At 40.3% G+C, this 15,480-nt stretch overlaps 1 protein-coding gene across 1 annotated transcript; it reads left to right on the top strand.

Annotated features, from left to right (window-relative positions):
* Positions 1–2,521: 2,521 nt before the first annotated feature.
* Positions 2,522–13,982, top strand: slc22a2 (solute carrier family 22 member 2). The gene is made up of 12 exons (XM_037685653.1): positions 2,522–2,863; positions 5,465–5,512; positions 5,641–5,744; positions 5,892–6,046; positions 8,043–8,211; positions 9,779–9,893; positions 11,554–11,654; positions 11,735–11,949; positions 12,026–12,134; positions 12,250–12,362; positions 12,528–12,627; positions 13,919–13,982. The coding sequence occupies exons 1-12, from the start codon at positions 2,522–2,524 to the stop codon at positions 13,980–13,982; spliced, it is 1,635 nt and encodes a 544-aa protein (XP_037541581.1).
* Positions 13,983–15,480: the final 1,498 nt, after the last annotated feature.

The raw sequence follows: 15,480 nt of genomic DNA, 5'->3' as shown, positions 1-15,480 counted from the left end.
TACTTCTGGATCGTTGGTATCATCTCTCAGAAGCACAGGATCCAGCCACGAGGTTCACAGAAATAAGTTATTGAGGCTGAAAGTAGCAGAAATTACAAAGAAAAATTGAATTTATCTGAAAACCGCTTAAATTAGCTAAACATTTCTAAAACCTATTGAAAAGGTAGAACAAGGTTAAAATAGAAAAAAGCAGAAAGAAGACTCGTTTACCCAATTATGCTGAAAGAAGCAGTAATGAGAACAAAAAACAGAAATTATCTGGAAGGGAAAAAAAAGCTGAAACTGGCTATTAAAAAAAAGCTGAAAAGTAGCTAAAAAACAGAAAGAAGCTGAAATCACAAGAAAAAAGCAGAGAGAGCACATTTTGCTGAATTAGGCTGAAAAATGTTTAAATCAGGAATTAGCTGAAAACACTTAAATTAGCATAAAACAGCTATATAGTCACGGAAATAGTAGAAAAATCTGAAACTTGCAGAAATAAGCTGAAAGGAGCAGAACAAGCTGAAATTAGCAAGAAGTTAGAAGTAGCTCAAAAATGTTGTGGTTAGCAGAAAGAATATGGAAGGAGCACAAAACGGCTGAAAAAACAGCTGAAATGAGCTGAAAAATGTTTAAATTTCCACAAGGAAGCTGAAGCAGAACAAAATGTGAAAGGAGCAATAAAAGGTTGTAAATAGATCTAAAGATTTGAAGGATGTAAAATGAGCTCAATTAATTTTATGTGAGAAAAGAAGTGGCAGGAAAGGCGAAATATTTCAAAAAGCTAAAGTTTTTTTTTTTTTTTAACCTTTATTTCACCAGGAAAATCCCTTTGAGATTAAAAATCTCTCTTGCAAGAGAATCCTGGCCAAGACTGGCAGCAGCACATCGAGGCTACAGAAAAAGCTAAAGTTGCACCAATTCCAAAAGCAGGATTGTCCTGAAAGAGCTGAACGTTTTGATTATTTGTTGAAATAGCTTGAAAACTGCGGGACGAGAAAGATGCTGAAAAACGTACAGAAGAAAAATGGATCACGACAGTCTGCGTGCTTCATAAACATTCCCACGATAAAAAGAATGTTCAGTTTTCTGAACTTTACAGATAAAGTCACGCCACAGCTGGAAAATGACTAAACCTCGTCCAGTTTAATAAATATAACGCACAAACACTTTTGAGGCTCAAACAACAAACGGTTTCATGCTTTTTTTAACCGAACAAATCAAAGTTGAGTCTTTCTCTGAAACCTGAACCTTGTGTTTGAAGACTCGTCGTTGGGCTGGATGGAGCCTCCTGACGGATGATTTTAATCTCTGCTCAAACGGCAGCCAGGGCTGGATGTTGAACTTTGAACACAGTTTGGTTAAAGTTACAGGTTGTGCGCGTTCGGTGAATGTGCTCGGTTTCATCCTTGGCTTTTTTTAGACTTTGAAAATCTTCACACATCGTCCACGTGAGTCACGTTTTGCTCGTGTAAAGATCTTGATGCACTGCTGTCTCTGTACATTTTATTATTTATTAAACAGGTTTTAAGAAAGAACAAACAATTCTGTCAATCAGTCACTGTGTAATATTTGTGTTGCACTCGTACTTCTACTTGAGTTTGAGTTCATTCTGCTCTGCTGATTTTTATTTTTTTGTCGTTTGAATTTTGAAAATTTTCCTTCTGGACATTTTATTTTCTTGACCATTTTGAACATTCAGCTCTTTTATACTGAAGAGGATCAGGGCAAAGGTGACATTTTTTTTCCCGTTAATTCTGAGGGGGAAAAATCAGAATTCTGACTTTAATCTCAGAATTCTGACTTTAATCTCAGAAATAAGGGAAAAAAAATTTCACACCCTGGCGCTAATCCTCTTCTATAATTTTGAGACACCTTTATTTCCTTTAAAATTATTATTTAAAAAAAAAATATGCTTCAACATACGAATTCTGTTTCACTTTTTATTCTGATTTTACTTTTAGCTAGCCTTAGCTTCATTTAGATTTTAGCTACTAATCTCCTGAGCGTTTTGCTTAATTTTGCTATTGTTAGTCTTTTTTGCTAAAGTTCAGTTTCTTTTAGTCTTTAGCTAACATTTAGTTGCTTTAAATTTTTCTTCGTTTGTAGCTTTTAGCTCATATTCTGCTTACGATAGCTAGCCTTTTGCTTTTATTAGCTAGCATTTGGCTTCTTTTAGCTAATGCTTAGCTTTTTTTTAAAGTTTGTGTCCTCCTGTTGGCAAGCGTTTGGCTTTTTTGGCTACTGTTCATATTCCTTTAGCTGATGTTTTGCTTCTTTCAGCTCAGTTTCAGCTGATTTCTGCAGTTCGGCTCTCAGGACGCCTCTGGACGTTAAAGTTCACTGAGTTTCTTGAACCCCTCTACAGTTTTCTGCTTGTCTCATTAAACGCTAACAAACGTTCACCTCTGGTGAGGCTTTAAGCTTTTTTTTTAACGTGGTACTGTTGGACTTTAGCTCCACCCATGGACCTGCTGAGCGAGGCGAACTCAGTCCTCACTCCAACCTGCAGCTGGACAGAGCCACAGACCTCAGCTGAAAGATGGTGACCTTCGACGACCTGCTGGAGGAGGCCGGCTCCTTCGGCCGCTGTCAGAAGCGGATCTTCGCCCTGCTCTGTCTGCTGTCGCTGCTCTTTGCAGGCGTGTACGCCGGCATCGTCTTCCAGGGCTTCACCCCGGACCACTGGTGCCGGGACGCCGCAGCTGAGGAGAGGAGGCAGGCCTGCGGCTGGAGCCCGGCAGAAACGGCTCCTCTGCTCAACAGCTCCGGGGTTCTGAAGCACAGCAGCTGTGAGCAGTACGAGCTGGACTGGAACTCAACAGAACCCACCTGCGACCTGCGGGAACTGGACCTGAGCAGCCTGACACTGACAGCATGCAAGGTCAGCTCCACACGTCTGTTCTCATAACCTCCTGCTGCCCTTGGGTCAAAATGATCCACGGCCTCTGCATCGACTCTGGCGCCGTGGGTTATTTTGACCCAAGGGCAGCAGGACGGTTAAAGCGCCTAAATGTTGTTACATTGTGCTCGCCGGCTGCCTTGCACGCCATAACTTTAAATGAAGTTTACAGGCGATCTATTCGTGCTCACAGTATATGTGGAGAATGACTCTCAACTACTACCACACCAAATGTTTGAGTTATAGCCGTTTAGGTGTTTAAGACGGATTAGCTGTGATGGCCCTCTCGAATCTGGTTGACTTCAAAACTTAATGTCATCAAAATCTATTCAGCAGTTCTTCTGATATTTTACTAACAGACAGCCAAACAAACAGGCAGTGAAGGAGATCATAGTGTCTCTGCCATGAGATTATCTGTAGATGAGGTGGGATTACATGATCACCCACTTTTCTCCTCCAGTGTGAAAAAGCGTTTATACGTTATTCACCAGTCGTCATCAACTGGGCCGTTTCCAGCCCAGTTTGAATTCTGTCCCGTAAAATCAAAAATAACTAAAAGTTTCTCGGTGCCAATGAAGAGCTGCCCTAAAAAAACTGAACATAACTTTGTATTCATGTAACATTTTGATGTTACCCTGTAAAGGAAGTGCAGAAAGAACCAAGAATAAAAGAGACATCGAGAAGCTCATTGTGGTCACCATGGTAACCACACACGTGCGTCCCTTGGTCCCAGACTGTAAAGACAATGAGAGGCAGACTGAAAAGTAAGCCTCAAATTGTGAAACCTTTAAGTCGGATCTTAAAGTTGATGGAACCAGAAGAATTTTATGGTCACGCACAAGATATTTTTTATGCTTCTGCAGCGTTTGATGACGTGAGACAAGTTAAAAACATCCTTCACTCCCAGTTTTAAAAAGATGTTTTAAAGGCAAAAATACCCACATTTAATTTGTTTTTATCCCAAAAAGAATAGTGGGAGTGAAATGAGCTTGTTTGAAAAAGGTTTGATGATTTTGGCTCAGACATTACGACATCAACTATAACAATTTGTGGTAAAATTCTTAAAAATCATCGAACCTCAACCGTATTTGTGTAAAAACCGTAAATGTCAAAACGTCAATTCAGACATGTAGCGATATGAACTGCACACGATGGGATACTCAGAGTTCTACCAATTATCTGTTGAGGAACATTACTCTGAAATTGTCCACTTAGACAATTTTTCACCGACTGGTGAACCTCTGCCCATCTTTATTTCTAAGAGATTCCTGTTTCACTAATCTGTTACCAATTAAGCTAATTAATTACAAAATGCTGCTTCAGCTGATTCTTTCTTTTACAGCCTTTTGCTGCCTCTGACCCAACATTTCTGAGATGTGTTGCTGCAATAAAATAAAAAATGTGTTTTTTGTGCATCTAAAAATGAAATTACCGTATTTTTTGGCCTATAAGTCAGTTTGTTGCATAATTTCCATGCCCTGCAACTTATACACCCAAGTGACTTATTTATGGACCCCCCCCCCCCCCCCCCGTATTTCTAAACCAATTTTTAGCTGAGATATGACCGTTTTTATTCATTCTGACTGAAAATATTGAACACTACCATTTTTAGCCACTAGATGGCACTCGAGTAGTATGGCATGCCGTTGTATCATGCAATAGGTAAAAGTGGCTATTAATGACACAATCGGCTTGCCACAGCCTGCCACCTTCATCCAGCTTGTTTGGAGCAAGCGTCAAACCAGCTTCATTTCGCTGCGCTGCCCAGGAGAAATGCAGCTAATTTGACCATTAAAGTGCATTTATTAAGTAAAGGTTCCACTGAGATACACCTTTACTATAATTTCAAGCAAACAAATAATAGTTTTTAAGTGTTAATCTTGGTAAATTTTTGTTAAAGTCTTCCTGTGCGTGCTACCGTGGCCGCCATTTGGCAGCCGATCGATTTTTGGCACGACACCGGCCCACGTTTCCGGGTTGTCGGCGTTGACGCGTAACAAACGCGACGCGATGGCGCACGATGGATGCAGCGTTTGTCCGGGACATCCTTGTAAAAGAGATTGATGATCTCAGTGGATTTCTTCCTGGTAAAATAAAGTTATAAATTAAAAAAAAAAAGATGCAATGTATACGGCGAAGCAACATATTTATGGGTTTCCACTTTGTTGGACATGTTTGTACTGATGCGATTTATCGTTGCGACGTGTACAGTGGAAAATACAGTAAATGGAAAAAACAAAACTATTTGTTTTCCATTCTGTAGCTGAAGACATTTTGCTTCCTGTCCATTTTTTCCATTTAAAACTGTAGTGTGTGGAGATTCAAGCTCCATTAAACAGATTTCACTTGATTTGACCTCTGATTTGACCTCTGTCTGGGGCAATTAAAATCTCCCCAGACAGTATAACTCCTATCATTCAGGCACACAAACTCCTCCACCACGATGAGGTGGTGAAACTACCGTGTGAAATAAAAACAATGGTGTTTTCTCCTTCAGAGGTTTTAATAATGTCAGCCGGCTCAGATTCAGAGGCCTTGAGGTCCACCTGTGGATTAAATCCAGTTTGGTGTTTTTGTCTTCAGGATGGCTGGGAGTATCGGTCTGAAGGCCGGAAGACGTTCGTCACAGAGGTGTGAAGAAAGATTTGAGCCATAAAGTATTCGGTGTTCATCTGATACAAACATTATTAATTCGGCTTCTGGTCTCTGACCTTTGACTTTACATTTTTTATTGCGCTGAAATCTTTTTGTTATTCCAGTTCGATCTGGTGTGTTCAGACGGTTGGTTGGTGGACATGTTCCAGTCCAGCCTGAACGTGGGTTTCCTCATCGGGAGCTTTGCTTTTGGATATTTTGCTGACAGGTGGGGCGAGGATTTATCTCATTAAAAACTATGTTTAAAAAAAAAAACAATAAAAACAAAACTTTCTATTGTGAAGGACAGTTTTCTATAAATAAATGACTTAAATCACGGACTTTACTGATATTAACTTTTTCCATTTCTCTGCAGGTTTGGCAGAATTAAGAGTCTTCTCTTGTCCAACACGATAAATTTCGTCGCAGGAATCGCCATGGCTGTTGTTCCAAACTACATCTCCATCCTGGTGCTCAGGGCCGTGCTGGGCTTCAGCATCAAAGGAGGCTGGATGACCGCATACGTTCTGCGTAAAAACGACCGTCTTTCACCGTTGAAGCACAGCTGACTCATAGATATTCTGTGATAGTTTGGTTTAAACTGTTAAACCGCCTTTTAGTTCTTGGGTTTTACGTTTCAGGACATGAATAAAACGATTTGGTCTTTACCGGGTTCTAAAAGATTTCAAGTCTAATCTCAAGTAAACAAAAAAAAATCACGTTTATATAAACTCAGTTTTGTGCAAATCTCACTTATTTAACTGGTTTCAACATGAAACGGATACTGTATGTGGGAAAACTGTTGATTTAAAAAGAAAAACACTATTTTCTGATTGGTCAGATCCAGACCGCTCTGCTCTGATTGGTCAGATCCAGTGGCCTGATTAGGCACCGCCCACAAATTGCCCTCAGTTCTGACAATTTAAAAAAAATAAATGTTTGATCGTCACTTACGAGGGTTCAGCTCGGCTCTTTGAAGGTCCCGTCACAGCGTTTAACTCCGGATTAAGTTCTGGACTCTGACTGGACCGTTGCAGCACCTTGATTCTGTTTAAGCACTTCCATTATGGATTAGCTGCTGTGTTTGGGCTCATGGTTCTGTTGGACCCAGTTTGGTCCAAGCTTCCTGTTGGACAGATGGACTCACAGCACTCATTGGTCTACAGAGGAGTTCATGGTCCACTCAACGACTGCAAGGAGCCCAAACCATCAGCCCTCCACCTCCGTGCTAACAGCTGGTCTGAGGTGTTCGTGCTGATATGCTGTGCATTCTGGGATTTTTTTTTCCCCCCACAAGTTTTTTAAATTTATTTAGATTAAACGAAAGTCGTGCCTCCTTGTTGTTTTTAGAAAGAAGAGTTTTTCAAACAGGGCGGCACGGCATGGTAGAGCTGCTGCCTCTCAGCGAGAAGGTTGCCGGATCGAATCCCGACCTGGGGCCATTCTGGGTGGAGTTTGCATGTTCTCTCTGTGCATGCGTGGGCTTTCTCCGGGTACTCCGGTTTTTGCCACGGAGCAAAAACATGCATGTTAGGCTGATTGGTAACTCTAAATTGTCCCTAGGTGTGAGTGAGAGAGTGAATGGTTGTTGTCTCGTTTGTCCCTGTGATGGACTGGAGACCTGTCCAGGGTGTCCCCCGCTGCTTACACAGTGATGGCTGGACATGGGCACCAGTGACCCCCACAACAATGGATGGATGGATGGATGGATGGATGGATGAGTCTTTCAACCAAGTCACACTAGCTTTTCTTTTTCAAATTGTCCTGTCATGACCTTTGACCTCTATCCTACTAACTGAGGTCTGTAGAACCTGATATGAAGCTCATTTTCCTGAGCATTGCATGGTCTGACCTGGGGGTGAATTTACTGGGACGTCCATTCAGCTGTTTTAAATGTTTTCCACATTTATGTCTTCCTCTCTGTAGAACGATGAACTACACATACATTTAAAATGACCTTTGACCCCGCCCAGATTGATTGGCAGCAGCAGCTGTTTCTCTGAAGTCCTTGCTCGTGTCTTTCCACTGGAGCTGTTTGCTCCAGAGCAACAACAACTCCTGATTTTGTAAGATTGCCACTCTGATGGTGATCAGATGTTTGACCAGCAGAGTCTGGCTGCTGTTTCCCCTCACGAATCCCGTGGAACATCGAGGGTCCACTTAGCTTTTCACACAATTTTTCTGATTTGGTCATTTGATTAGCAATGAAAAGGTGAAATCTGTTGTGTGTGTTTTGATTGGAATAATTTACAACTTGGTAAAGACCGGATCATCTTTCCTATTACTGTACACATCAGATTTCATGTCTGTGAATGAGTAGAAGTGAGTTTTTGGCTAACGCTGTAAAAAACACTAAGTTACCGTCCAACTTCAGCCACACATTAACCCAACATTAGTCATAAATTTGTCACATAAGTGAGGTATTTTGACGAATTCTTCGAAAATCTTTTGAATATTGTTAGCAGAACCTCTGATACTCTGTTCTGTTTTCTTCAGGTAATCTTTAATTTGCTGCCTCTTGTTTTAGTCACAGAGATAGTTGGAGTGGAATACAGACGAACGGTCGGCATCTTATTTCAGATGATCTTCAGCGTTGGCCTCCTCATCCTCCCTCTGCTGGCCTACTTCATCACCGACTGGCGCTGGCTGCAGGTCGTCTTCACGGCACCGTTTATTATTTTTCTGTCTTACTACAGGTAGCTAACTTCTGCTTTTTAAACCCGGTATTTCACCAAGTGGGAGTTTAAAGAGATCGTTCAGTAGTCAAATGTTTATCACCTCGAGGCCTTAACCGACTGGAATGAGCACAAAAAAGTGGAAAGTATCTGAAAAAAAGCAAAAGTTAGCATAAAAATAGCTAAATAGTAGCTGAAATAATTTAAACTAGCAGAAATAAGCAGAAAAGAAAGTTTAAAATTTGCCGAAACAGTTAAATAGGCTGAAAGTAGCAGAGATTACCAAGAAAAACTTGAATTTATCTGAAAACAGCTAAAAGTAGCTAAAAATGTAGCTGAAAAGAACCAGCTTAAATTAGTAGGAGAAAGCAGAAAGAGCACACGTTTGCCCAATTAGGCTGAAAGAAGCAAAAATTAGCACAAAAAGCAGAAATTATCAGAAAAAAGCTGAAACTGGCACACACACAAAAAAAAACAGCTGAAAGCAGCTAAAAAAACAGAAAGAAGCTGAATTTGCCAGAAAGAAGTGGAGAGAACACATTTGTGCTGAATTAGGCTGAAAAGAGTTTAAATAAGTGCAAAACATGTGGAATTAGATGAAAAGGTAAAATTAGCATAAAACAGCTAAATAGTAGCTGAAACAGCAGAAAAATCGGAACCTTGCAGAAATAAGCTGAAAGGAACATAACAATCGGAAATTAGCAGAAAGAAGTTAGAAGAAGCACTAAAATGTTTTAGTTAGCAGAAAGATCCTGAAAGGAGCACAAAACAGCTGAAAGTAACTGGGAAAAAAAAAAAGTTTAAATTTGAACAAAGAAGCTGAAAGAAGATGCGAAAGGAGCAGTAAAAGGTTGTAAACTGATCTAAAGATTTGAAGGATGTAAAAGGAGCTCAATCCATTTCCTGTGAGAAAAAAAACGCCAGAAAAGGCTAAATATTTCCAAAAGCTAAAGTTGCACCAACACCAAAAGTCCTAGCAGGATTGTCCTGAAAGAGCTGAACGTTTTGATTTATGATTTGAGGAAAAAGTATGGAATAGTTTAAAGACTCTGTAATAATAATAACTATAAACAGGATAACAATAGTGTGAATGCTTAATAAGCATTTAGCCCAGTCGTTCATGAGATATTTTGTTAACATGCACATAAACACACACAGGCACGGGCGAAGACATTATTCTCTGCCGTCACCCTTTATTGGCGGGTGATATTAAAGCATCACTACATGTTTTTCTTTTTCATTTACCCTTTATTTATACAGGTAGTCTCAATGAGCCACGAGAACTCATTTTCAAGAGAGACCTGTTTGGGGAGCAGATGGGGGTTGAGGGCCTTGCTCAGGGGCCCAGGGTGGGGGCAGGTGTGGGTGTTTCACCTGCCCCACCCACATATTTGATGGTGTCAGTACCGGGGCTTGAACCAGCGATCTTCCGATCACAGGCCCACCTTTTTAAGCCTCTGCGCCACTACTCCCCAAAGCACTTTGACATGATAATTAAATTAAATATTTGAGAGCATCCTTACTGTTAAAGTTAACCGAGTTCTGTCTCTAGATGTTTTTGTTCAGGTCTTTTGTGGTTTTGTCTCAGGTTCATCCCAGAATCTCCAAGATGGCTCATCTCTCAGAACAGTTCCCCAAGAGCTCTGAAAATCACCGAAGCAATAGCCCAGGAGAACAGGAAGACACTGAGCACAAAGTTAGAGGTAAATTAATTTGTTTATTAAAAACAGAACTCTGTGTCCTTGAAAGAGTGATTTACCGGTAGTTTGAAGTTTTAATAATGTCTATTTTTAGCTTTAGGACATCAAGAAACTGTCTCAAATAATCCTTTAAGTCCCAAATTATCAGCTTTTTAGCAAACAACAAAGTGGAACTTGGTCTTTAGAGCTTCTAGTCTAAACCAAACAACAGTCCCCAAAGTCCAAACATCCATTTTCTTCAAATTATCCATGGTCAGGTGATGGAGGTGACAGGTCCAGGAGGGAAACCCTGACATCACGATCCTCGGAGACATTCTCCTGAAGATCTCAAGGTGTTCCCAGTTTCATAGGACATTCATGGCAGTATAATCCCTGCAGTGAGTTCTGGTTCTGCTCTCAGTGGGATCTACCTATAGAACCTCCACAAGGAGACATCTGAACCACCTCGGCTAACCCTCTTTTGATGTGAAGTAGAGTTTCTTCTCTTTGTTTTTTTGTTTTTGCCATGTAGAAAAGAAAAACTATGTTTAAGTAATATTTATAAATACTGGTATTCACTGTAGTTTTATATGGTTTAACGATCCTCTGAGTGAGAGTTCCTACATTTACTTTTCACCACTGGCTCTCGTGCAAGATGGACGCCTTTCTTCCCTCTCCCGTCCTCCTCCTGCGTTTTCGCTCTGTCTTGTGTATCGGAGCTCCTATTTTCACAACTTCCAAAACGTAAACTACCGTCATGGATCTGGTCAGCTGGACTTTCAACAAAATTGATTTAAAAAAATTCAACAAAGCGACAGGGTCCTGGAGAACCCTCATGCCCTGCTGAGACACACGCTGCAGGATACATCATGGATCTGATGTGTCTTTCCATATTGTCTTAGGAGGACGCCGAAGATACTGGAATCATGATAGCAGGGTTTCTGCTTCTTGGCACCGGCGGATACCGTTATCTGGTATTAAAGAAGACAGCGGCAGCAGTTTTGGCCATGGCAATGCTGTAGACCATGTCTGCAGGTTCGGTTCGTGCTTCGAGCGCTCATGTTGGGGACGACCTTGGAAAGAGCCAATAGGCACGGACCTGTGGAATGCCCACAAATCTGGTCATTTTGGATTAAAAGTGCCATCAGAACTCAAGGCTGATGAGAAATAACAGTCTGCCTGAAACAAATCAACAATTGTGGCTTATCTGAATCTGACTCCCCCGTTTAGCCTCGAAGCAGACCAACATCAAATTTCTCATTGGACGTGTGTAAACTGAGAGAACTTCAGTGAAGGCTTATCAGAAACTGTACCGACTGACACCAACATCTTAACAGGACTATGGGCTATCTGGAAGTGCTTCATGGACAAATCTTGACGTTAAATGCATATGCAATGTGTCTATAAATGTGTTTGCTGGTAGAGTTTTTTTTATGTCTTAAATCATGTCCTGATAAGGACAAGGTGTGAAGAGATCTTTTTTGTAATACCAATCCTCTCCTCATGGCTTTTTCCTCTTTTTCTATCTAAAAAGAATAAGAGGCCGTGCTCTTAGGAGCAGCAGCAACGAGCACTCCGCCCATCTTTCAGACGACTGTACGAACATAATCTCACTGTATTTCGGTACAATGATAATAAAGCTTATTCTGATTCTGATTACATTTGCCAACTGTGCTTCTTTTAGAGACTAACTCAAGATGAAGTTGAATCCACCTCTGCTTCGTTGCTGGACTTGATCAGAACTCCAAAAATGAGGAAGCACACCTTCATCCTCATGTTTAACTGGTGAGACTCCTCTAAAATAGCAAACCGAGGCAGCCCACTCCTGCAAGAGACGGTACATCTTTCTTTTTTAAACTCCTCAGGTTCACCAGTGCCGTGGTTTATCAGGGTCTCATCATGCGAGTGGGGATAACAGAAGGAAATATCTACACCGACTTCCTCATCTCCAGCCTGGTGGAGTTACCTGCCGCCTTTCTAATACTTCTCACCATTGAGCGGATTGGCCGGCGGCTTCCATTCGCCAGCGCCAACATCATAGCAGGAGTTTCCTGCCTCGTCACTGCTTTCATTCCTGACAGTGAGTCTCAGTTGATGTTGAGCCTTGGAGAGAAGATGAAAACTTGACCGATGCTGAATTCCTCTCTGTTGCCCAGGCATGTCCTGGTTAAAGACAACGGTGGCCTGCATTGGTCGGCTGGGGATCACCATGACCTTTGAGATGGTGGTGTTTGTTAACACTGAGCTCTACCCGACATACATCAGGTGCAAACCACGATGAGATATATCAACTCTTTTATGCTAATAACCAAGTTATTGGTAATGATTTCACAGCTAAGCAGAGGTTAATTAAATTAAATTATGTTTCGGCTGATTACAGGAACCTGGGCGTGTCCGTTTGTTCCACTCTTTGTGACATTGGAGGAATCGTCTCTCCCTTCCTGCTCTACAGACTCGCCGTCATCTGGCTCGAACTGCCACTCATCATCTTTGGTAGGTTTCTGCTTTTACTGTCACTCGGCCATCCAGTTGACAAATGGTTTCCTTCAAAGTTTAACCTTAAAACCAGGCTATAAAAATTATAGAATGATTATCAAACAGCCATACCATGAGTGGGCCTTTATTAAACACTGCATCTCTTGTACTTTCTCAATGCAGGGGTTGTGGCTCTCATAGCCGGAGGTTTGGTGCTGCTGCTGCCTGAAACCAGAGGAGTTTCACTCCCCGACACCATCGATGATATCGAGTTCCCCGATCGGTGAGACGGTTCCCAACGCTTTGTTCAGTGTTGTTTTATAAAGGGAGATGGCATTTTACAAGTCAAGTAACAGGAAGTGAAGTGGCCTGTCTATGTTGAGGAGCAGATTGTTCCAAAGTTTAGGGCCCATGATTGGAAAAAGCCAGATCTCCTCCGAGCTTCAACCTGGTTTTAGGTACAACCAAAAGCAGCTGAGCCTATGATCCCAGCGTCCGAGAAGGTTCAAGTAGGTCAGAGAGATAAGAGGGTTAAAGGTCAACAGGAGAATTTTAAAATTTATCCTGATGTGTACAGAGAGCCAGTGAAGGGAGGACAAAACTGGTGAAATATGATCAAACCTACGAGTTCCTGTTAAGAGCCAAGATGCAGCATTTTGGACAAACTGGAGATGTGAAAGGGAGACCTGACCGACCCCAACATAAAGCGCGTTACAGTAGTCCAGCCGGATTGTAATGAAGGCATGGACTATCGTTTCAAGGTCAGATCTGATCAGTAGCAGCTTAGCTATCTGCCTTAAATGCAAGTTAGTGTGTGATACAGGAGTCCCTCGCTATTTCGCAGTTCATTTATCGTGGACTCTCTCTATTGAGGTCGTTCAAAATAAGAATGGACATGACGCACAATTGGCTGATTGATGGATGAGCTGCACAATCGGCATGAAATTTTTATTTAAAATAAATTATTTTGAATTATTTTTGCACCTGCTACACCTTTGTGAAGCCTAGAGTTGCAGAAAAAGCTTCCTCCTGCAGCTTTGTGCAACCCATACTGCTGCAGGATAAACTTCCTGCTGCAGAGCGGAGAAGTGGGCGTGGCCAAGAGCGCTTGCAGGTGGCAAAGAGCAGAGGAGGCAGGAAGCTGAAATCATGACTTTCTGTGCTTTTTTAGAGCGTTTAGAAACATTAGAATATTGCAAGAGTGTGTGAAGGGTTTAAAACGCCTTTATATATATATATTTAAATAATAAAATAAACTACTACTTACTACTTGCACTACTATTCCTGCTTTGCTGTTTTTTACTTATTGCGGGTTTCAGGGTACGGGTCCCACGTGATAAACGAGGGACTGCTGTATACATTTTTGCAGTTGTGTCACTATAATTAGGACAAACATTAAACTTAAAAAGTCAGTGAGTGTTTTACACATATTACATTTAGTGTGTTTGTGTTGTAGATGAGATTAGATTTCAAGTTACTATGGTTGTATTTAAATGTACAAAAACAATGAATTTATGACATAATATGCAGCTGTTCCTACTTTATTTGCTATAAAATATTCTTCTTTTTTTCAGGAAAAAGAGTCAAGAGGAATATCAAAGCACAAAGAAACCTTTAAATACACAAGAAACTGTATAATATTTTTATTTAAATTATTTTTTAAAGGAGGAATTTTTATATATTTCCCATCAAGTAAGAATCCTCAATTTATTCTTAAATTAAGTATTTTTTAATCCCTCGCTAAATAAAATACAAACAAAATGGCTTTATTCTAAAAATACAAAGTCATCTGTCACTTCTGCAGGATGTCTCTGTTTAAACCTGATCTTTTATTTGACTTTCGTTGTTTTATGTGTCAAGTCATCAAACTTGGAAACTTGAGTCTAGGTTTCATGATGTTTGCACATCCCAAACCCATAAAGCCACATCATACTGGAGGTACTGAGGATGGACCGAAGGACCAGAGGACCTCCACATCACCTCGCAGGAAGAAAAAATAAAACACTCACACCTTGATAGTGTTCGTTCCCAATTTAGGATCTTTTCCTGTTTACTTTTCAAACACAAACTGTTGTTGGTTAGCTGTTTTTACAGGATTTTTTAAAGCTAAAAATAAAGAAAATCTTTTTAGGGAACTTTACAAGGAACATTATTCATCAAACCATCCATAAATATACTGCATGTATTTGAATATATGTGTATGCTTATCTAAGACCCATCACGTCAAATCAGAAATTAAGTCACAATTGGTCAAACACATTTTTAGATTCCTGACTTAAGTTATGCTTTGATACCTAGATCACCAAGATATCGAGTGGTTCCAGGGATATGGCTTGATTTGTCTTGCAAATTTCTAATTAGAAAATAAATTTGAATCCTATTTTCATCATTCTATTACGGATTACTTGATGTCATTTAAAAGTGGACACCTCAAACAAGATATTAATATCAGGATTTTTCAGTATAAAAGAGTTTATTTAACGTGCAGGACAAGTAATAGAAACAGTAAGGCTTTGTTGCTCAAAATCCTGTTATTTGTTGATGTTGCTTAGAAAAGTGCTTCAAATATTACTTTGGGATTATATTTCAAACATTTTCTTCAAGGACCCAGTCCTTACTTGCTAGGTATCATGCACGTGACTACACACTGGTGGTTATGAGCTCCCAATGGTGACAATATTGTGTCCACTTGATAACATCGGTGTTAGATTTTGTTTTAAATTTGCTCAGTGTCAAACTGTTCTGAGCATTTGTGATGTGTATCGGTGCCATTTGCTGCCTTGCAAATAAACCTTTGTCATGTCTTATAATCAGATTTTTGTTTATTGATCAACGGGTTTTCAAACATCAAAATGACAAAAATTGTGAAATAACAGTAATGCTGTCAAATGACAAGTCCAAAATGAAAATATGACGTACAAAATGAACCCAAATGATACACATTAAAACATCACATCTAGAATGGAGCCAAATTACTCAAACTGTAACATGACACGAGACACTTACAATATGTCCAAAATACCTTTAAAAAAACAGCATACGATAGATAGCATGAAGTCTAAAATGACCTAAAAAAAAGCATACTCTAGCATGATGTTCAAAAGGATCTTAAAAAAACACATTGCATGAAGTCTAA

This window comes from Nematolebias whitei, chromosome 12, assembly GCF_014905685.2.
Source record: "Nematolebias whitei isolate Nwh7 chromosome 12, NemWhi1, whole genome shotgun sequence".
In the NCBI taxonomy this organism is placed as follows: domain Eukaryota; kingdom Metazoa; phylum Chordata; class Actinopteri; order Cyprinodontiformes; family Rivulidae; genus Nematolebias; species Nematolebias whitei.
Note: the sequence above shows the minus strand (reverse complement) of the source record. Positions and strands in the feature narration are given on the sequence as shown.

Excerpts from the sequence above, each read along its gene's own strand:
- slc22a2 (XM_037685653.1), top strand. The coding sequence starts at position 2,522 with ATGGTGACCTTCGACGACCTGCTGGAGGAGGCCGGCTCCTTCGGCCGC. Across the intron at positions 5,513-5,640 it reads GGAAGACGTTCGTCACAGAG|TTCGATCTGGTGTGTTCAGA; the intron begins GTGTGAAGAAAG and ends TTGTTATTCCAG. Across the intron at positions 12,135-12,249 it reads CTCTACCCGACATACATCAG|GAACCTGGGCGTGTCCGTTT; the intron begins GTGCAAACCACG and ends GGCTGATTACAG.